This window comes from Temnothorax longispinosus, chromosome 4 (assembly GCF_030848805.1).
Source record: "Temnothorax longispinosus isolate EJ_2023e chromosome 4, Tlon_JGU_v1, whole genome shotgun sequence".
Lineage (NCBI taxonomy): Eukaryota > Metazoa > Arthropoda > Insecta > Hymenoptera > Formicidae > Temnothorax > Temnothorax longispinosus.
Window position 1 is genome coordinate 6,237,007 of NC_092361.1, and position 22,509 is coordinate 6,259,515.

Here is a 22,509-nt window from a genome sequence, read left to right on the forward strand (position 1 = left end):
TTTAATTATATTCTCAAAAATAGAAACTTGTGGTTTTAAATGCGAAGCGTGTAAATGTAAAAGCTATTAGAATTCTGAATTAACAATCTTCCAGAATCCAGATTATATCTTCTCATCTTTTATTTTTGGTCACCGCGAGTTATTATCAATCGTATTTCAGAAATTAGCGTGAAACAGAAATTTCAGAATGACTCAACGCGGAAATACGAGCGGTTGGATCTTTATCTTTTTGGACGTTTGACTACGGCGCATCGTTCTCGAAGAGATTTGAATGACAAAATCCGTCGGTGCGTGCTTCCACGATTGCAGCAGCAAATTAATTCCAGACACGAAAATTACGAGCACTCAAGTACCACGCGTGTACGCGAGCTCAGAGAAATCCGTACGGGCGATAAGCTTCGTGCATCGCATTCCATGAAAATCCGAGAATCCGCAGCATCGTCGGCATTGTATCGCGTGTATTTTTTTTTTTTTCTACATTGCGCTCCCTCTTTCTCTCCCTCTTCTTTTGATTCTCGCGATCGTCTCTTTACTTTCGAATAACACGACGAGAAAAGATAGAATGCATGGAATCGCATGACAAGAGCGAAAGAATGAAATTTTGCATGAGAACACACGTGTATTCAGCTCTCTCTAAAGCTGCTCCAGGTGTTCCTCTACTTCTTTTTCCCTCTTATCCTTAGATTTAAACCGGTGATAGAAATACGTAATTGACTTAAGGATATTTAATTATCCAACCTCTTCCGTCACAAGATAAAATAAAACTGGAAAATTAATTCCGGAATATATATATATATATATATGGCAAAAAAAATGATTAATTCTAAAATAATGACCTCCCATGCCAGTGTATTTAATTTGCATCAAGTTATATTTTCAAAAATAGAATAAAGATTCATGGGGTAAGATAAATATGCTTCTTGTAAGCCCGTGTACTCGACCCGTGCACCGTGTAAAGGTTATTTATCACGAGAAGGAATATCCGAACCGTGTCGATCCGACTATACGTCTCGCCCATGCTCGTCTTCAATTAATTAATGCGCTGCGGTAGATTGGCGGTAGCGCCTGCTTGCTAACTCTTTCTGATTGAAACACGCCGGAAACTTCGAGAATGCTGCGTCAATGCAAAGCCTTGCAACATTGATTTCGTGGCGTGATAAGTCACCTGCAACGTCGTACCACAATAAGCTACGGATTTCATCGCGAAAAGTAGGACAATTAGAAAGTAACTTCGGCAATCTCGACATAGCAGTTCGACATAGACATAAAGGATGTTGCCGAGGATGTTGCACCTCTGGACTTCGCGCGAGAAAGATGCTTTTCGACTCGAGAAGAGAAGAATTTGAAGGAAACGTGAGAAAAAAAATAAAAGATACCTTTCTCGAAACTTTGAAGATCCGCAAGATGCAAGTAGTTCACTCAGATCTTAGCTTCAGAATTCAAGATGTACGAGAGGAGGGGATGATGATATATTGCAAGTAGAAATACCAAACGTCGCGTTGTGTTCTTTTTTCGTTCGCGGTTTTTCTACCAATCTCTCGTCTCCTCCTCCCGATCTATATTTTATATCTAGGCGAAATTTTTATAGGTTTATTGCGGTCAATTTTAGACGACGAGATAGAGAGAATCGGAGAGGAGAAGGGCAGGGTCGGCAGGGAAAAGAATCTTCAGAACACGGTTCCTAGCAAGGTTCCTAGTCTTTCTTGGCGGAGAGCCATGTTCGGAATCGAAAGGAATTTCAGTTTCCCGCGATCGCACTCATCGCGCTTTCGAGTGCCAGCAAAAGCCAAACATCGTAAATATATATACACGGTGGGTTACAGCGGAGTCATCTCAGCCCGGGTCGACACAAACGGAAAAGGCCGTCGTCGTAAAACGCGTAAGATGACGTCGTAAACATCGTATTACATCACGTACTTTAAACTACGCCGAAACATCGACATCCGCTTTTGGACGAAATGTGGACGAAGTACATTAGGTTGTTGAATGTATAGACGTAAACTATGTAACGTTCGGTAATTGAGGGAAAGTCAATTTTGCGTCAAAAGGGAAGATAAAATAAAATTAACGAAAGAAACACTTTTAATGGTCATATAAGTCATTATTGTTTGAGAACAATCTGTCCGGAAAACGGAAACGGTACCCGCAAGCTATGTTGAAAACGTACAAAACGCGCGGACCGCGTGGCCGCGAATGCAGGATATTTATTGTTACAATCTGCCGCTCTTACAGTAGTGGCGTGTGCAACAAAAAAATAATAAAAAAAAAGAGACCGGAGTCAAACCGAATGGCATTCATGAATACTTTATGGCGTATTTCGGCCTGCGATGTAAAATATTTGTTTGCTGTGTCCCGTGTGTAAAAACGTGCGTGCATTATCAATGACTGTTAATATGTTAAAATTTATTCAACAGTAACTGATTTCAATAGTTTCGAGAATGTATAGCTCCTTCGCAATAATTTTATATGATAAAAACTTCCATTTTTATGAAATAGTTAGTACTCGATAGTTCGTAAAATAAACTTTTATGTTTCATGTTTTGCGGTAATGAAGAAACTTTAATTCAAATTTATCACGCGTATGAGATATTTATATGGTATAGTTCTAAGCAGTACACACAAGTTACGTAATAATATTCGTTAACCAGTCAAAACAAACAAGTTCAACGGAAGTTAAGTGAATATACGTTCGCGTTAAATTTCGTATATCCGACATTCTTATAATATTTATATGCGCAATTGTACTGTGAAATAAAAATACAGTTTAATTAATTTTCCTACGAAACAATTCGAAAATTTTTGAGAAAGCTACATGATAGGCGGAATGCAGCAATGCTGACGGATAGAAAAAGTTGCTTGTGCATCGGCACACAGGCGTCCGCCGAGCATTATTGTTCTCACGAAGAATAATGCCGGAGTTTATCGCAATTAATCGCGATTGTTGTCAGGACAGTAATTAATTAATATCGCACGAGAGGCGTCAGTGCGGACACGGTGGAAATGTTTTTTTATCGTTTGAACAGAAAAATATTTTTTCCAATCGCTCTTTACCGCCAACCAACCACGTCAGCGCGACCCGTCGGACACAATGCGGTCCTATTAATAGAAATAAAACGTTGTGTGTATGTGTGTATATATATATATATATATATGTATAAATGTGACATGTGTATTTCGTCTACCGCGAAATCGTCCATATGCGGAAGGTGGCCGATAAGCGGCGCAACACGTGCGTTCACGCTATGGAATAACCGACACAATGCCGTTTGAGTTATAATAGGCATTACGCGGCAAATGTACCGCGGCAAATGGATTATCCGGCCTCTTGCTTGGCAGTGACGTTTATTCGCAGAAAATTTTAACTCGCGTCGAAAGCAAAAGCCTTAAAAAGGAGAGACTAAGAGCGCGACATGCGTATATAGGTAGGTATTCCCAGACTGCTCGTGATTTTGCCGCGCTCGTGAAAATTAAATTTGCATCCTCAGACCGAGTCCAGAGCTCCAGATGCACTCGGAGAGATCTCGTCGTTGCACCTGTCAATTCTGTGAATAACTGCGCGCATCGCGAAAATGCATCGCGCGTTTCGATATCACGTTTTTACCATCCCTCGATCACTGTCAGTCCTTTTGAGTATTGATATACTTCCATTTAGAGAAATGGCGAGCTCAGCAAAAGTAAGCTCAGTTCTCCACTCGAGTTCCGTAATGCAGCTGTTTTTATTTAGGCATTTTTAAGACGGACGTGAGAGATTGTGCCAATTCGCTTGTCGCGTAAAATTTGAGATCGCACGGCGGAAGAGCGACGAAACTACATCGTTGACCTAACGTCGGCAACATTTCGTGTACAATTCCTGCGGAAACGCGTAAAAGTTTTCGCAGACATTTACAACCGGAAGGATTCGGCTGTAACCATCCATTACTATAACTTTGATAGCGAAAATACGCGATCCTTATCATTCTGAAGTTGTCAAACTCACGATACGTGCAATTTCAGTTTCCTATAAAACACCTTGGAATGCATATTAAAATCAAGTGTGGTTGTCTTTAAAACGTCAAAATTTTCAAGATGCTTCAGCATGTCTGCTTAGGTACTTGAATTGCTTTACAGCAATTAAAAAATTTCTGTAGAAAACGATATTTTTAGATATATTTTTATTATATATGATTTACGATCATATCATACGATTAAGAGATACATAACTAGATTTTGCGAACATGTTTTAAAAGATTTTGAAAGGTAGTATATAAAACTTTCTTAAGGCCAATTTCACCAACCACAGTTAGCTTAACCGACGGTTAAAGTTAGCAGGATTGACCAATAGAAAGCAGGGTGGATTCATTTCTATTGGTCAATTCTGTTAACTTTAACCATCGGTTAAGCTAACTGTGGTTGGTGAAATTGGCCCTTAATGTTGGACCGCGTAATGGGATTTTTGCGTAAACTAAATTGGAAAGGAGAAGAAATCGATTCTCCGCAAATCTTTTCGGTGGAGACGACCTCTCGAAAGTTGCCTTTCCACGGCTGAGAGAAGGTGAGTCACCGCCAGGGGGACAGGAATTAAGAAATAAAAGACACGGACTCGAGTTATCTGTTAGGATCAGGCCGGGAAGGATCATTTTGCGAGGGGGATCTAGAGATAAAACGAGACTCGGGAAGAGCAGCGCAAAGTTTCTGAGAAAGGATCGAACTCTCGACTCGGGAGAGGATAAAACTTGGGCGCGCGATCGTCGACGAGCCATGTCGGCGATACATCGAAAATGCGAAACGCTGAAATTGCAACGGGACAGTGGGGTGAGAAGATTTCTGCAGGATCCGCGCGGCGGGATATCGCGAGGGGATTCACGGAAGGAATTAAGTCGAATTCCTGCAGAGTGGCCGCGTAAGGGATTAAACTATACGGAAACGGAGACGAGAACGCCACGTCAATCTTCTCGCGAAGATTTCCGCGGCGATGGCAATTCCCGAGGAACAATTAGGAGCCGCGAGGCGGACATAAGCGCGCATGCGGAAACACGATTGTTTCATCTCTTCCGGATTTTATTTTCCGCACGAAAACGGAACGAGCCAAGAATAATTACGTAGCTCTGAATACGCGTTATCCATTTAGTTTCATTCACGATAACGATCACGTATCCTTTGAACGCTCTCTCCGCCGAATTAAAATTTCTCGCTTAATTAATGCGCCATAATTAAAGAGATTTAATGTGCCGGCGACTTATCGCGAGATATGCTAGAAAATGCACAATCTTAAAGACCAGCCATATTAGACTTGAATGTTTTATTAGCTGCTAGCAAATTCCATAAAAAATTTACGTAAAATTTGCTCATAAAATTAAAGCTTATCGGCGACATGGAATTTATGGTATATACCTCCGTATCTCGGTCTAATAACTTATCCCTTAAGCACCACTGTCGCGATATAATGCTCCATATTATGATATGACGTCATACGATCAAATTATAATTAATAGCTGTTCCATTGTTGTAGATCGATGAAAAATTCTCATTCGCATTTAATCATTATCCGAAGAGAAACTTGAAGCACGTTCTCTCCCGTAGTAACTTGCGATAAAATAAAGTCATGAGTTTAACGTTGAACTTTAGATCGGCCCCGTAACTTGGATGGAGGGATATTGTACGCGCAGGAAAAGATCGATTCGCAAGCGCGGCTGCATACTGCATGCCGCATACTGCATGACGGGATATTCCCCGGATTTGTAGTCGTCGAACAGATCGGTCCGCGCGGGGCGCGAAATTAACCGTCTTGGTTACGAGCCAGGTCACCTCTCGCTTTATTTCTGTGTCGCGCGTAAAAGACGCGTCCGTTGACGTTCACGCGCGTTCCCGCGGACTTTTTGTCGACCTCCCTGACACGAATAACAATCCCAAGATTAGCGAAGCGTTAAAACTCTGCTAGTCCGACTTTCTTTTACATACATCCACCACACGGTTCATGTACGCGGATTATATTCCAAGTGCTATTTAATTTTCTAATGTTGCATGAACAATCTCTCTCTCCCTCCACCCCCTCTTCCTCTCTCTTTTAAATAAATCGAGTAATTCCGTGAACACAGATTAGATATCTAAGTACTCGGTACTAGGTATTCAGATTAGCGAGTATTCAGATCATGTTAGATAGGCTTGATACGGACGTTAAGCGTGTTCGCTCTCGAAGCAAATCGATCGGTTGCGTTCGGATGTGGATACAACAGGTAGTTTCGGAGACAATAACGCGATTACCGCGGATTCGCTGAGCGATCAGTCTTCTCCCCTTTTGGATCACTGCTGGAAGACAACGTACACAAAAGAAGCTCGTTCGCGTCTCCGTCGTCGACGCAAATGGAACCAACCGGTGTCACGAAGAATCCCACAATTACCGTTAATTAATGTGTCTCGCATCTCGAGAAGGAAAATACACCAGGAAAATACGAGACAGTCGTATTTTCAAGGCGAACGAATTTAGATAGTTCCAGTAATCGGTCCTAGGTATCAATTAGAGCGCTTGAAATTTTTTACAGCGAAACTCTTACCTCGTTCCCGACAATTAGTTGGATCTATTACAATTAAGTAACTATTTGTCCCCTGGATTCGACCGTGCACGATAAATCTCTTACTCTTTCTACATAATCGATTGTTAGATGAAGAAAAGGATCCTACTTCTCTTTCTACGCTTTCTCCTGAATATTCAATTCATTGCGTTCATTTACCGTAGCATTACCATGTATTACTTTCAAATTACTTGGCTCAATTTCATCGTCTACTTTTAGTAGAAAAGCTGAAAGAGAATAATAGAAATTTAAGTAATAACTGAGAAAAAAGAATCAAAAATTGTTATATCATCGAGCATATTGATATCATCGCCATCATTGTATAAATTAGAGAAAAACTCCTCTAATGTATTTTGCTGTTTAAATGCACTTGTATGTAAATTTATCACGGCACAATTTGCCATTACATCGGATTACAAGACTGTATTTTCACAAATATGTATATTTGCAAACTTCTCTCCTCTCGGGAAGGTTTCAACCCCGACATAATCGAGTGAGTACTTATTGCAAGTTAACAGGCTTCGTTAATTCAAAGTGGGTTTTCCTTTAACGGAATTTTAATACGGAGCTTACTTATTATGAAACTTAATTCTAGTTGCATAAGATATTTAATATCGCAACAGCCAAAAGTTGCGAGCAAAGAAGCGTTAAATTGAATTTCCGTTAAGCAAAGATCATTTTCACGTTCATCAGAGAGGCACGCTGTTCGAGTTTAATACGAATTGTGATCAAAGTACAAAGCAAACATCCGGGAACACGTTGACGAACCATCATCAATCCGTCCGCGCGACTCGCGTTTTCCTCTTCAGCGGCGAGAGGGTAAAAAACAGGGAATCCGGGATCATCATCGGCGTTGAAGTGCAAGCTGGGCTTCATTCCGGCGCATTCATCATCGTTTTTCGTGCTGCCGGCGTCCGATCGTAGCTCGCTTCTTTCGCCCAGCCAGGGATGCCAGGGACAGACAAATGGCTTTGTTTTCGAACTGCGTTTCCGCGTAAGCGGACATTGATTACCGGCAGTTGAAAGAGTTAACTTTGGCGCTTGGGGAATCAACATGCATCGACATGCTATGTGCATGCTATTGCGCGCGTTCCTCGTGATCCGTGAGTACAACGTTATTTACGAGACATCGATTCCCTCGAGGAGGTAATATCGAGTCCTCTTTACCGAAGTTCCATCCGGAATGAAGTTATGAACGTTCAGCGATGGAGAATACTCCGTTCTTCTCGCGATCCTGATTCGAAAATAGGTTTTGACGCGAGTTTTTCAATGCGTCGATTTGCAACGAGAAACTGATCCTCAGAATGCGCTTTCACAAATGTATATCGTAACATCGCGTACTAATACTCTGCGTAGTAATATTCGCTTGACTTTTCCTTTGTAATTGAAATTATTGGAAATTCGCATGAAAGAAGATCGCGATTAACATAAAAACTTTATAGTAAAAAAAGTCAGATTTTTCACTTTTCAGAAAGGCAATACACGTCAATTTGTGTTAATTGTGCTAAAACAAGCGAGACAAGCAAATAAAACTCATAATTCCGCCAATATTTATATTCTAACGAAAGAAAAGGATAAAGCTCAGTATAAATATTGACGAATGTTTATATTTCAGCTTTAAACTATACTAAGGAACTCTAATGTTTCTAATAGCTAGGTGTAAACTATTACTGCAGACATGTCAAATTTCTAGCCGAATATTTACTCGCGGTTGCAGAAACCTCGCGATACGAACTGCAGAGCGGTATAATATCGGTCGCTCATGGCGGAGTGTATACGTGTGATTCGCATTAAGCAAATGTGTACCTCTCCATATAACTGCGAGAGCAATTCAAGCAAGCAAGATTGCTTTGAGAGAAAGACAAAGTAGACCAAAGCCCTCTTAGGAACAAACGCTTAGTTTGTTTCTCAAATTGTCTTTCTCGAAATTGCGGTATAAAGTATATCATCTCGGAGTGTGTGTGTGGATGTGGACCTGGCGAGAGATGCAAATCCGTCATAACGAAAGAAAAGAACGATGCCACGCGATCCAGCTCGGTATTCACCTCACGGTTATTTGCTACATACGCGTCTGCACGTGCGTGCAATACGCGATGGCAAACTTCAGACGGATAGCGATACCGTATTTCTACGCCATCGTTGGTAACCCGGCACGCAATATACGTCCAATTCGCGTCGATATGCGCCTGTTGATTTAAGCATCACGCGTCTCCGCCATCGATAAACAATCTCGAAAATTTCGTCCAGGAATAATCAAGGACTGCCATTTATTTTTCGGCTGCCCTCATATTGAAAGAAACTGAACGGTAAACACAACCAAAATTTGCATAAGAGTTCATGCAAAGTAAGATACCTAACGTTCGGAACAACCTTATATTGTAGAAAAAGTTAATAAGAAGAAAAACATTTCCAAACGGAAGAAATAGTTTATTCAGATAGACATCTTTGTGTGCTATCATAAAAATAAAAAGAGAAAATTGTAATAAAGTAAAAAATTTAAAGGAAAGCTTTTACCCTTTTCTACCCTAAAGGATAAAATATATTAAGCGGTGAGTAAAGCTCATATCCCGTTCTATCCTGACATTTCATCCTGGTTTTCCTTATGCTTATTCGATAATATCCTATAGTATTTGATAGCGTAGACCCTGCTGATAATATATATATAGTAATGTATTTTAATAACACTCGCAAATACGTGCACTCGCAACGTTTTATCCAAATTGCACACGGAGGCAATATAATAAAACACCACTTTCACTTGGATTTTGCAACAACGTAATTGCGGGATTTTCTCTACTCTCGAGTAAATCGAAAATTTTCGCAAATATAAATTACGTGATGTGCCAATGGGGTTTAAACCGAGAAATAAATTGCGCAATTTTCAACCACGCCATTAATTTTGAAATCAAAGACCTGAAAAATGCATGCGTTGTTATGAAATCGGGCAGATGTCTGCAAAAGCATGCACAATGTTGCGCCGTTGGAATAACGGAAAGAGCTAATTTTGCGTCGCAAAAAGATTTAATGTACGCGATAAATGGGTAAACACTGTAAACAGTTGTTGAACCGCGCGCGTGATACTGCGGATTCGATAAACGCGCGTATGTATATACCTATGTATATACGAGCTATCTGTCAGTCGATAGTTACAGATTGACGCTTTTGACTTCTCGAGAGTAATCCACGAGCCTCGAGAGGAAAATTCTCGATATCAACGTCGTAGATGTAACATGGAAATGAAAACCAGGTGACAACAGAAAGAAGACATCGGAAAGGTCGGCGCGGGTCGTATCGATCTTCGTAACACCCAATATTTTCCTCACGGAGGCATTTCCTCACATCGTCTGCGTCTTCCACTAGAATGCAATAGACAAAGAGAAAAAAATGAAGAAAAAAGTCGAGAACTTTCCGCGAGACGGAGGAGCGTAATTGCTTCCGGCTTGGGGATAATGATTCCACTTCAAAGAGTAGTAAGAATAAGTCACGACGAATTTCATCCTTAGAGAGTGCAATACAGATACGATCTGGAGGATACTGCAGAATTCGTCACACAGGATGTCGTTTGGCAGAGCTTGCCGCTATATCTGTCCTATTTTAGCAGGAAAAGATTCACATTGCGGACGTATAAATGCGAAAAATATGGGTGACAGAAAACAAATTTTCACATATCGGGCACGATTGCTAAGCTACTGGATCTTATATATCAATTTCTTGCTCGCCTACAATCGTACGCTTATATAATTATAAAGAAGGGAAGCCTTTGATGACCAATTTTGCAATTTAACCCATGATCCGTCGGTCGGTCAAATGAGGAGGACCGCCGAGGTATCGTATGAAATATTTCACGAGCCAATTTGGCGCCATATAACTCGTAAACGAAGTAGGATGCTTTTGCAAGAAGTTCGGCAGAAGTGAGCTTAGCGAAATTGCGAATCCATTCCGTGATGCTCGCAGTGAGAATTCGATTACCCTGTCCGCATTTCTTACGGGCTTTCTTGCGGAACGGAGATTCGGAATTGATTTACGATGCTGATACAAGGCAGATCGAATAAAACGACATAGGGTCAGTCAGACTCAACCGTTATCACGGCGAAATAAACTTGGGCGACTCGGGCCACCTTTCTGTTATCTTAAACATTTTGCATCGCTACAATTAAACTGATCTGTCTACCTCTCTTGAGGCGAGAAACAATTCCTCTCTTAACTCGGGGGGCCATTAATTTATCGCGTTACCCGAGATAATAGACGAACTTACACTTTTGACGCAACCACGGTACCCGCCTTGTAATCGCTGCTTTTAGAAATTCCGTTGCGACACAAGTCGCGTTCGGCTTTGTCTTTTCCGCCGTGCAGACAACCGCGAAAGGATTAATCCGGTTAGCTCTCGCGCGGGCCACGGTTGACTGTGACTGATGAATGAAATCCGGGGGATGGAGATCCGGGGTGGCCGACCTTATTCTACGTCAGCCCCGTCCTCTGTGCGGCATCCGCGAATCCACCCGCGATCACCCTCACGCATCCCCTCCTTTCCTCACTTCCGCGACCTCTCAACTGTCCCTCCGTCCTCTCTCTCCCCGTGGTTCCTTCCGCAGCGCAGCCACCATCTCCACCATCACCGAGGGGTATGTACCCACACAGTCTGCCGCGCCACTGACGTAACCCTTCTGACGTCACACGTGAAGCTAACACGGCGCGCGCTACCTCTGCATCCCTCACGGCGAGGACAACGCTCCCTCTCGCCGGAGTTCTCCGCCTTTTTTCTCTATGCACTCTTACCTTATCCTCTTACTGACGTATCGATGTTTGTTCGGAGAAGTAATAAAACGATTAACAGAGACATTTACTGCAGCCTTCTCGAGTCTGCTCGACGGAGCGACAATTTAGTATTTTATTTAAGAACATGAAGATTGAACTGTGATCTGTACGCGAAGATGGTATAAATTCACATGTATTCCACATGTTAATTATACAATCAAGATCGTGCCATGATATATTGTAAATACAACGATAGACGATAAATTTTATTCCTATATCTTTCGACGCTCGTCAAAAAAAGAAATACAAGCGCGCATCCTTGATAAATTTATTTGTAAAAAGAGTTCAACCTTCATCCGTAAGCACCTCATAATGTCGTTCAAAGTTTTTGACAAGATAATTTCTCAGATGCTGTCGTATTAAAATGATATTATGATAATCACCGCTCACACTTCATAACTCGAGACGCGAGTGAGCTCGGGATCCAAACTCAATGTAAAACGATTTTCGTCGCGTTAAACTCTGCGGTAAGATTAGCCGAGCTGTGTAATTTTACAGATGTATTTCCGCTCACCGAATCTCCAGCGGCGCATTATTCCGCGTAACGACGGGAAAAACAGGAACGGAAAGATCGATCGGTCGCCCTTTCGGTGCTTGCCCCTTCTCTTCCCGCTACGCCTTTGTATTTCTTTTACGCCCCATAAATTCGCGGCAGCCGAAATCGGTACTTTGTTATCGCGATCCCATTTCAGTTACCGTACACACACCGTTGCAACTTCATTGCGCAAAAAAAATCGCGCAATAACTGGGTTAGCCAACTTTTCTTCCTCTTCACCCCGAGTACAAATCCCGAGTTAAGCGCCACGCCGCAAGTTTCTCGCGGAATTCGAGGCATTGACTAATTGTACCGCGCGGATATTAAATTCCTCCGGAAAAATTATGACGTTGAGCGTCGAAGCGATCGTCGATTGGCTTCTGGTAACGCTCGCGATATACGAATAAAAGGATACCAAAAGGAATTCAATCGAGTTGTATGGCTTAATGGCTGATTGTCTTGAATAATTTGAAATTTCTTTTCGTTGTTTTACTCGCGAATATATATATATACTATATATATATATATATATATATATATATATATATATATATATATATTCGAACGTACTTCGTATACTTCAGCTTTGTACTGTACTGACGAAATTTGCTCGCGGCTTTCAATTTGCCGTTATCTCTGTATACCGTGCTTAACTCCTAGGCCGAAGCTCAGATTGAGTTTCACTCCCCCGGTTTCTGCTACCCATGAGCTTACAGCCTATCTTCTTTATCTCCTTTTACCTTCCTGCCATCCTTCGATATTCCATCTCCCCCAATTCAATATTCATCAGCTTTTATCAACTCATTCGGTAATTTCACCATTAGATTGGTCGAATGTATATCTTTCCGCTGCTTCACGTCATATTTTACCGTATAATTTATTAGGTCTCGTTTTTTTTTTTTAGGTGAGGAACTGTGGATTGGCGTAATAAAACCTCGGCCCCAGGAGTGGCCCGGGGGTTACCCTGGGGACCTTGGGGAAGCGATCGCGCGAAGACGAAGTGGCTGAGACCGACGAAGGACACGGGAGGCGGAGGAGGAGGCCGCTATGAACGCCAGCGTTAACATCGAGAGGAACTCCTGGCGGCTGCCTCCCGATGAGACCGTCCAGGTCGCCGATCCCCGTTCAAAGTCAACCCAGGTAAAAGAGGTAAATCGCTCAGCCGACTCACCAAGTGATCCCTATCCTAATCGAGTATTTCTCGTGGATTACATGATCAGATTTAAATGCATGTAGGTGTACAATCGATGGAAGATACAACGGCGGTACAGTACCGGTTATTAATTCGCAAACAAAAAATCGAGCTTACGAGAAATCAAGCTTACGATAAAGAAGCGAATTAATAATCCGTATTGTATGATAACGTTTGCGGTTTGAGATTGGAAAACGTAGAAAAATGTACTAGGTTGATGTTAGTGATTGGTCAGTGTACTGGACTGTTTAGTATAGACATATATCATAATAGATCTGTGAATGCATAAAATCAAATCTTGTTAGTCTCTCTTTTATAACTATCATCTTTCAAATAGCTAAATGAGATAGTCCCATCTACACGTCTTTCAATTAATAATTATCTAATATAGAAGCATAGTAGATATAAAAGTTATATATGTTGCACTATTCTTTTCTCTAATAACTTTCCTATACTATAGAAACTTCAAAGTAATGTTCGATATAGTGATGGGCTCGAGATAAATCAAATCGCTTCGAATATACATCAAATATTTTGAATATTATTCGAAATAAAATCTTTAAAATTTTGAATATCTTAAAAAAATATATATATTTACGTACATATGTTTTTCCTGTCATAGTAATTTATATTATTATCTTAACTCATCGCATTATTCTATATACAGTTATATATAAAAATTTTATTTTTAAAAATTTTAAGCGTTTTAGATATTCGAGCGTTTCTAAGGAAAGATTTCCTAGACTTTTCAGCGTTTTAAGACATTCGAAACTTTCAGAGCTTTTCAAGAACTTGTATTTTCAAATGGTACTCGAAGCAATTTAAATCTTCACATGCGACTGAGTTATTTCTAAATTTTTGGAAAAAAGGATTTGTACGCCCGTCATTAATTGATGTTAAATCGTCATGATTTGTATGTATGTTGCATTTTGTACATCGTCCTACACAGACGATAATATTAGGTTTGAATGTCGGATACGGCGATTAAATCCCTCGTGAACGCACGTGCTCGCAAAGTGATAGAATTACTTGCGTTAAGTGTCGATAGCAGTGACCACTCAGAGTAATACATTTAAATTGCGTAGTTACGTCGCGTATAAACTACGAATATAACTCGGTGTAACGAATATCGTTCCCGATGCGGTAATTAACACAACAAACTATTGCGAATAAACATTAGATATTCGTGTTGCACAATTTTTGTAAATAGTCAATTCTCTCACAAAAGGCCTGGCCTTTCCACAAAACATCGTAGATCAGGTAGAAAAATCGTTGAAATTTCGATAAGCCTGGTATGGAAGCTGTTTGCTTAGCCTTTCTACAAAAGGGCTAAATTTACAATTATTCTACGACATTTCTACAACGTTTGGCCACCGATCGATATCTCAACTTTAAATTGACGCCCACGTTGACAAAGGTGTCAATTACGCTCGCTACCTGTCCAGCGACGGAATAGGAAAGAACACTCTTGGCGAGCGTTTAAATAAACGGCTAACGTCTCATTAACTCGACGTCAACGTTCTCTCGAACGTGTGTAAAAACAGGCCGTGGAATAACGCGTGTAAGTTCGTATAAACTCAGATAGGCCGCGGAATAACGTGATAATTAATTGTGGCCATCAATCGAGCCGTTATATTGCGAGGGAAGTGATAATAGAGTCACATATATTCATACGTGACAAAAGACTCCGGTTTATAAAGCTGAACAATTCGCACGCGTGTCTTCTCGAGGCATGCCGTCTTATTACGTGAAACGGCTTTTTCATCCGGCAGACGGCTCTTTCGTTCTGGTTTATGAGCACTTGCAAGTCCACGGAAAGTGTTACTAAAGTTCCGTCCGCCGTTTATCCGCAACGCCCTCCTCCGTCTCCGCGTTTTCACGGGAAGTAGTTTAATTATATTTAAATTAACCGGCCGTCCGGAACAAAGACTGCGATCCGACGACGTCCTTTATATTTTCGCGAAAATCGCGTTCGTATCAAGTAGCAAAATGTATACTGCGATAGCCGCTTTTATTATGCTTTTATTATCGCCCGCGCGTGTTCCTTCAATTATAATCGAAATCACTTCTGCGCTTTACTCGTGTTCAGTCAGAGACGCTCTGAAAAATTAGCTGTTTATCTCGTATCCTTTCTATTTGGCCATTAGTGAAAATTTCGACCGAGCGAATTCTCATAAGAGACACATGTTTTATTATACAACGACTGCTCGTTAACGACCGCTGTCGCTCTTATCGCGTCGATCTATTAGCAGAACTATTAGTGAGATTCCACGAACCGTGTCTGCTTGTCTTTTGCTCACCTTTGACTTTTACTGGTTTCTGACTCTGCGAGTCGATTGAAGGGAATAAGAAAACCGTCACAAGTATCTTAAACAACTGACACGGTTTGTCCTTTGACGATCGAGAATTCGAATCCACAAAGCTTTCATCGAAAAGAGCTATAAATAATTCATACTTAACACTGTTCAAAGATTTCTCGCAAAGTTCAAAGGATTGCGACGAAATTAAACTGTCCGCGATACAAAAGCTTCGTAATTGATAAACCAATGGGAAATTCATCAACGTCGATTAACTCGACTAACCAGATTCAGCTAGTCGACTTTTCAACAATTTTTTAATAGCACGCCGCATGTCTCGGGTAATCGATCAGTCTGCCGCACCTCTCATTGGTATGCGATTTTCGTGTGTGTGGTGTCCAGTCGATAGTTCCGAGCGTAAACAAATTTATCACTCGCCGCGTCGGCGGACAGAAAATAGGAAGGGATGAGAACCACAAGGAACAAGGCGCACGCAGCAGCGTGGTAGAGGGATTCCGACGACAGAATCGGGGAAACTTCTGTTAGCCGGCGCACACACAAACCTAAAGTAATTCAATTATCGGACTACCTGACGAGACCGACGGATGGCGGGGGTTGATGTTTAGAAGAACGGAAAATCGAGGCGCGCGTTGTGCGGTGGCTACATACGTATCACCCTCCTCGATATGCACACGTGCAAGCACACGCACGCAAACACAATACGCCCCGGCAAACCCATACACGTTCGGCAAAGCCGCTGCCACAAAACCAACAAACGCCGTTGGTTTTACTCGTTGCCGTTCCGGTGGCCGCCGGTGTCCGATTCGCGCACGCGACATCGGTGTCCTCGGAGTCACCTACGGGATCCTCGGAAAATTTCCAACAAAGGGTTAAAATGTCACTCGAAACTCGGAGCACGCGCTGACTTTATCCGCCGACGACTGAAACACTTCGCGATCGATAGCGGTATTCATCACTTCTGCAGTACGTATATAGGACGTTAATACGAGCTCTTCCACAGTTGGAATCAGATCAAGCAAATAGCGCGAACACGAATAAATAAACGACTGCTTTAATGAGTGTAGATGGCAAAAACGAGCACGTTCGTCCATGCGTAAATGTTCGTTCGTTCTTGCTAGCTTGGTCCTGGATCCACTTTAACGTGATGCCCCGATGTAGATCTCTATCAACGTGTATTCGTTCCGAAGAAACGGCGATAAATTTTCAGGCGGAGCGAAAACGAGCGAAGTAACGGTTTAATCAGCCAGCGTACGCTTGGCGTCCCTAGCTTTAATTTGAACGGACGCGCGATGCGGAAAATCATTACAAACCTCTCGTGGAGGAACTGCGCGCCGCGTTGGAACTGGCTGCAGTTTCGCAAGTTCAGCGCGCACCATTTCCCGGACTTGTTGTTGTATCACGACCGGCACGTAGAGAAATCCTCGGGGTTTGCGTTTGACTTCCGACGTCGCGGTTCCCATTTCTCGGAGCGCGGCCGCATCCTAAAACCGCTTCGTCCCCACATTTGTCATCTCATCACGTCGAAAACTCTCGCGGAATTTTGTTTCCAATCAGGTACACGCGCTTGGGAATTAATGCCTGTCGCGTACGATTTTCGAGACGGGTCCTTTTATCCCGTCTCCTACGCGAAATCGCGAAGAAAAAAGCTCCGCCGTGGCCCGACAGAGAAAATTTTGCCGCGTTAAAAGCAGTCAAACGCGTTATCGGCGCGGCTTGCTTACGCTCGATTATCGGCCCTTTTGCACGACTGATCTCGTGACCCCGAGAGGATCGTACATGAAGCGGCCTCGCGTACGTGTGCACATGTGTCACCCCTTTGAACTTCCTGTCCGAGTACGGCAAAAAGAGCAGAACGCCGCGCCGGCCGGGAGAGATAGAGGCGTTTCTCCGCCCTCAAGAAAATCACGTCCACGAAGCGTGGCACACACGGTTAGTCGGGCGCCGATAGTTCCGGAGGACGGACCAACTGTCGGACGACGAAGAGCGCATAAACCAGAGATCGATCTGCGGAATTATGTTCGTGCGGACACCGCGCGTTATCGCTCGATCGTTTTTGCGGGGCGCGGATCGATCGCGAGTAATTCAGTCGTCGACGATCGGCCGCGCGATATTTTGACACGTGGCGTAATGACGCGTATGCATATGCGCGCGTGTTTACCATTTTAAATGTATACAGATATACGTGTAGGTGGATATAGAGGAAGAGGACAGAGAGGGAGAGTCGGAAGGTGGGCGGCGGATAGGCTGAAATACTTGGCTGAAACGCGCTCGGCAGTCAGGCCGGCGCATCTGTGCCTCTTGAACGGATGAATTAATTATTGGTGTCGGGTGAAACGGTGACTTGTGCCGCACCATTGAGCCCAAAATAACGACGATGGTGCGCAGTGCCGATGATTATTCGTGACGAAACAAACGGACTTTTTGTCTTCGCGAACGACACGGGAAGGAGCAGCCATGACCACTTCCAGTCTCTCGGAAGATAAGCTATCACAGCCTTAACACTTTTACAATCCAGATTTCGCTTGACGATCCAGATAGCGGATAAGTTCAACGTGCAATTTACCCGAACATTACGGCTGGCTGTGCTTATCGCAGCCGTGTCGTAATCGGGGCGGATCTCTGTAAAGCAATCGCTTTACGGGAGTAAAACGATAGCTTCGGTTTTAAAGGGCATTTAAAAGATAGGCGCCCGAGTACGTCGTAAATAACTTCCGCCAGAACAGTAGACTTAAACGCACGTAAATGCAGAGCACTGCCGCGTAAAGGCACTGTGCGCCGTTGGGTTTGGCGCCGACAGGTGCCTCGGATTCTCACGATGCAGCGACGTGCCGTGGCCCAATTTTCTCGCTTCCGCGATCGCGTTTCGTAATAACTGCATTGTTACGCGCCAACCTATTGCCGTGAGATTTCCAACGGCCGAACTCCGTACCAGTTTATCGATTATTAACGTCCTCGCGGTAACACAACGAATTCTCTCAAACGTGGCTCAACGCAGATTCGTTCGATATAGCGCAAAGCAATTTTACATGAAATTGCACAGTGCCGTATTGGCCTGTACGGTCCACAATTGGAAACGGTAGCGAATCGCGAAACGGTAGCCGACGACAGTATCGTGTGGCATTATTGGAGCTGTAATAACGATCGCCTTCCGTGACCGTGTACTTAGCTATCCGATGACAAAGCAGCGAATTCGAAACGAGAAAACCGCACCGTGTATCAAAAATTTAATTTAAAATTTTTAGAAACGCCTCAGTTCGGCGTAATTAGTCATAGGGATAAATATTGGAAGCAAATATTGAAAGAAACTACACCGTTTTATCGTCGGCGATAAATTTTGTCATTACCATTGGCAAAGAAGCAAACATTATTGTTCGATTACATGAGAGTTCTGCACGTTGATGTATGATGTATTAAACTTTACTGTCGATTTTCTTGTATCGAGCATTACCTATATACTCTTAAAAATATATACTTTTATATATTTTTGTACCTCACGAACAATAATGTCAGGAAAAAACGTTGCGACCGACGGCTCTATCGTTAAAATTTCATACAGCGAAAACGAATGAACTTGCTCTTGTCAGCGACGTTCTCTTCGCGCTTCGTAAACTGACGAAAATAAGCTAAACGCAGCGTGACCGAGAACACATGCAGCAATGAATGCAATGTGCCGATGCATCCGTGTACTTGACAACCTTATCTATCATGCCATTACAGTTCACTACACGCCATAGTGGGATACCCGAAAACCGTCATGTCGAATTACGGCACGATCGCTGTACGATATTTCCTTTGAATTAATCCCTATTGTACTCGGCGGGCTCGATGTGCATAAGCCCAGGTATATTTCGTCTGACAAACTATTATGTCTCTTGAATACTTGTTGGACGAACTCATCGTGCCAGTGACAGAATACGAATTAATCTATAAAATTGCATTATTATTATTATTATTATTATTATTATTATCATAACGAGCACCACCCGGCTTTTCTAATATTCCAATAAAATTTAATTTATTTAATGCTTATCGGAAGCGGTATTTTTTTACGAGAACAGTATATGTAAAGGTAGAACATCGCTTGCGATAAGTTTTGCAAAAAATTTTAATGAACCGACTGCCTCGCAACGTTTGGCCGTTCGCCAGTTGGCTATGAAACACAGCCGCCAGCGATTAAAACGGAAAAAATAAACAGTAAAACAGTTGGGAAAAATATTGAAAGTTTCCTTCAGCGTAAGTATCTAAAAACTGTTCCCTGTCGGAGCTCAACTGACAATCGACAAAGATTTTATTCAAACATGTGTATTTGTTCCTGGTGCGACGTCGCACAGGAGTCAGGCGCGTATTTACGCGACAGCACGGTAGTATATTTAAAAGCGGTAATATCGCATCACATCTGAACTGCTTTCTATTTTTTCGTAACGCAACGCGTCACACAAACGAATGTCTGCAGCAAACAGGTCTCTTATCTCTCTCTTTTAATTAAACATTTACTGCACTGAAAAAGATTAATTTTCTTTAACTACATCTATTTAAAATTAATGTGTCAAATCTCGAGAAAAGTGAAATAAATGCAGCTGAAACAGATAAAAATTAAATTTTGATATATCGAACAAAATTTGGCGGCTAATATCGAATAATTTTTCTCTTTATGTAATTTTAATTTTCTGCAAACATTTGTTTTGTGAAAAAATTGTTATATATCTTTATTTTAGTTATAATTCTTTTCTGTCGCAAGATTTTTCAATTTTCGTACAATATAATAAAGTCAACTGTAATGGCCGGTTTTCACACGCAATGATTGGTGGCGCCAGGCCGCGCCAGTCGACTAATGCCAGTAAAAATGCAAGTAAACACTTGATGCAAACTGGCGCTAGTAATGTGGCGTTTACTGGCGGTTATTGGCCAAAGCATATAACCTCAAAATTTGAGGTTATATGGTTGTTGTCATTTACTGTGTGTTTAATAAATGTTAAATATTTTCCATAGTATACGCCAATCACTGTGTAAATACTTGTGAGTTTGCTAGTCGGTTCTGGCGCCAATGAATGCCAGTCAGTTGGCGCCACTAATCATTGCGTGTGAAAACCGGCCTTAATTATAAGAAAAATAAAGTACAAAATCAATAAACGTTAGCACTATACGCGAGCGGCATCGTATATTATTTAATTCGATATATAAGTCGCTTCTCATAAATGAAAGCAAAGATGACCAAGCAAATATCATTGCTCGGTAAAAGAATAAAAAAAATTAAGAACCAGCACTGTCATATTAACACTCAATATCATGTAACATACAATATCGTTTATCATCCAAAACTATCTCGACTTTCTGACCTTCGACGTGATTATGTCATACTCACGCGTGCATGTATACTATGTATGTATGTTTGCTATGTATGTATGAACGTACATAAAGATTGTTAACACATTCGTACGCGTACAGTAAGCAATTTATAGCTCGAGCTATATGCTCTGATTTCACACCGCGGAATAATATTTGATGTGTACGAAACTTGCACGCGGGTGATAAAAATTGAATGCTCTATCTCCACCGTTCGCGTTATTGCCGTATAAGGCAGCGGGAATCTTCGCGAAATAATGTCTGCATCGTGCAACACTTCGCAATGTAGATATCAGCTCGCGAAGTCCGATGCTGTCGCGTTGCGCGGCGCGCGGGGGCGAATTTATGGTCACCTCTATATATCTCGTGCCGCACACGTGCACGCGACGCGATGTGTTTTGAATTCAAAGAGGCGGCAAATCGATCGGCGGGGGAGAAGGAAAGAGTGAGCCGGGTGTCGGGGAAGGAAATGGCGAATCGCTCGAACGAGACATCGGCGATTATTTATCCGGATAAACAGGTCGGGTCGTCCAAAAGCGATTACCGCGCGGCATAACGTCGGCCAATCGGCGCGGCACGGTCGATCGTTTGTCTAGTTCGGAGCAACATCATTATCGGCGATATCCGAGATAAAACGGGGGGGGGGGGGGATTATTTCGAGGAGATAAATCGTTTCAAACTATATTCCAGGTCGGAATTCTTTGCATCGCTAATGGCGCGTATAGTCAAGATAGAAAGAGAGAGAAAAACGGTACTTTCTCTTATAGGTTTATTTTCTCAATACCAAGGCTAACGGTTATTTCGTGCAATAGGATGCAGTTATGACGTTTGTGCCGCGCAACTGTAACTGTCTTGTCGCGAACTTTACAAACGTATATAGTAAAATAATAAATACAAGAGAGGAGAATAAGTATATATCACGCGATACACGGCTGTATCAATTTTTGAATTAAACGACTGTTTATACAGCAAGAATCGATCAGGGAAACTACCTCAACGTGTAATTTAATTATTCGCGTGAAAGACGCGTTTGTCGACGAATCTTTTTCTCGTTCCTTTTAAGTGACAACGTTCGCCCGATCTCCAAATGGATCGAAGATAAATGTCGCTTTTCTCGCGTTTACCTAAAGCGAGAGCAAATTCGCGTGCAGGAACACGTGCGGGGCGGTTCTAACAGGTACATACATAACGATCGGCACATCGTATAGCTCACGCCTCGTACGAAATCCGGTGCGACTCATCTGTATTACATGACCTGCACCGCTTGCACGTGTTATCCGGTCCGGTGCCGGTGGACAGAAGGCCGACTATACAGGCGCCGGACATAACTCGTATGCAATATGCATAACGCAGCCGGTGACGTATTCCATGAGAGCGACCGAAAACCGCGATATTCTTGACGACGCGCGACGGCACGATCGAACGTCGCGACCCCAAAAACGCTTTTATGATCTACGAGAATAAAACCCGTTCTTAAAAACGGCAACACGATATTACCGCAAGAAACGTCTCAACTAGATGAACAATGAGCGAGTTAACTCTTTGACTGATTAACAATGAATCGAGTGGGAGAAGTCGATAGTAGGTCGCGTCAAAACGTCGCTACACATTCTTATTATGAAATCATATCGCGATTTTATTGTAAAGAAAAATTCGTCTATAGAAGCATTATCGCGAATTTCAAAATCCGATAAGATCGGACGAATTTCATGCACGAGTAGTAAAAGAAGGTCTGATTGAACAAATGATATTCTCAAA

General features: G+C 42.3%; 1 protein-coding gene and 1 long non-coding RNA gene across 8 annotated transcripts in view; one reads left to right on the plus strand and one right to left on the minus strand.

Annotated features, from left to right (window-relative positions):
- The window catches only part of LOC139812336 (uncharacterized), a 142,835-nt gene that overhangs the window by 67,452 nt on the left and 52,874 nt on the right, over window positions 1-22,509 (minus strand). The window lies entirely within an intron of this gene.
- LOC139811039 (A-type potassium channel modulatory protein DPP6) overlaps window positions 1-22,509 on the plus strand; it is a 65,067-nt gene that overhangs the window by 28,801 nt on the left and 13,757 nt on the right. For 5 of the 7 annotated variants that reach the window (XM_071775056.1, XM_071775055.1, XM_071775057.1 and 2 more), the window contains one exon: window positions 12,803-13,047. In XM_071775056.1, coding sequence (XP_071631157.1) covers window positions 12,946-13,047 — 102 coding nt within the window. In that variant the 5' untranslated portion in view covers window positions 12,803-12,945. Of the gene's footprint in view, window positions 1-12,802; window positions 13,048-17,338; window positions 17,888-22,509 lie in introns of those variants that run through there. The other 2 variants (XM_071775060.1, XM_071775062.1) reach the window with 2 other exon arrangements.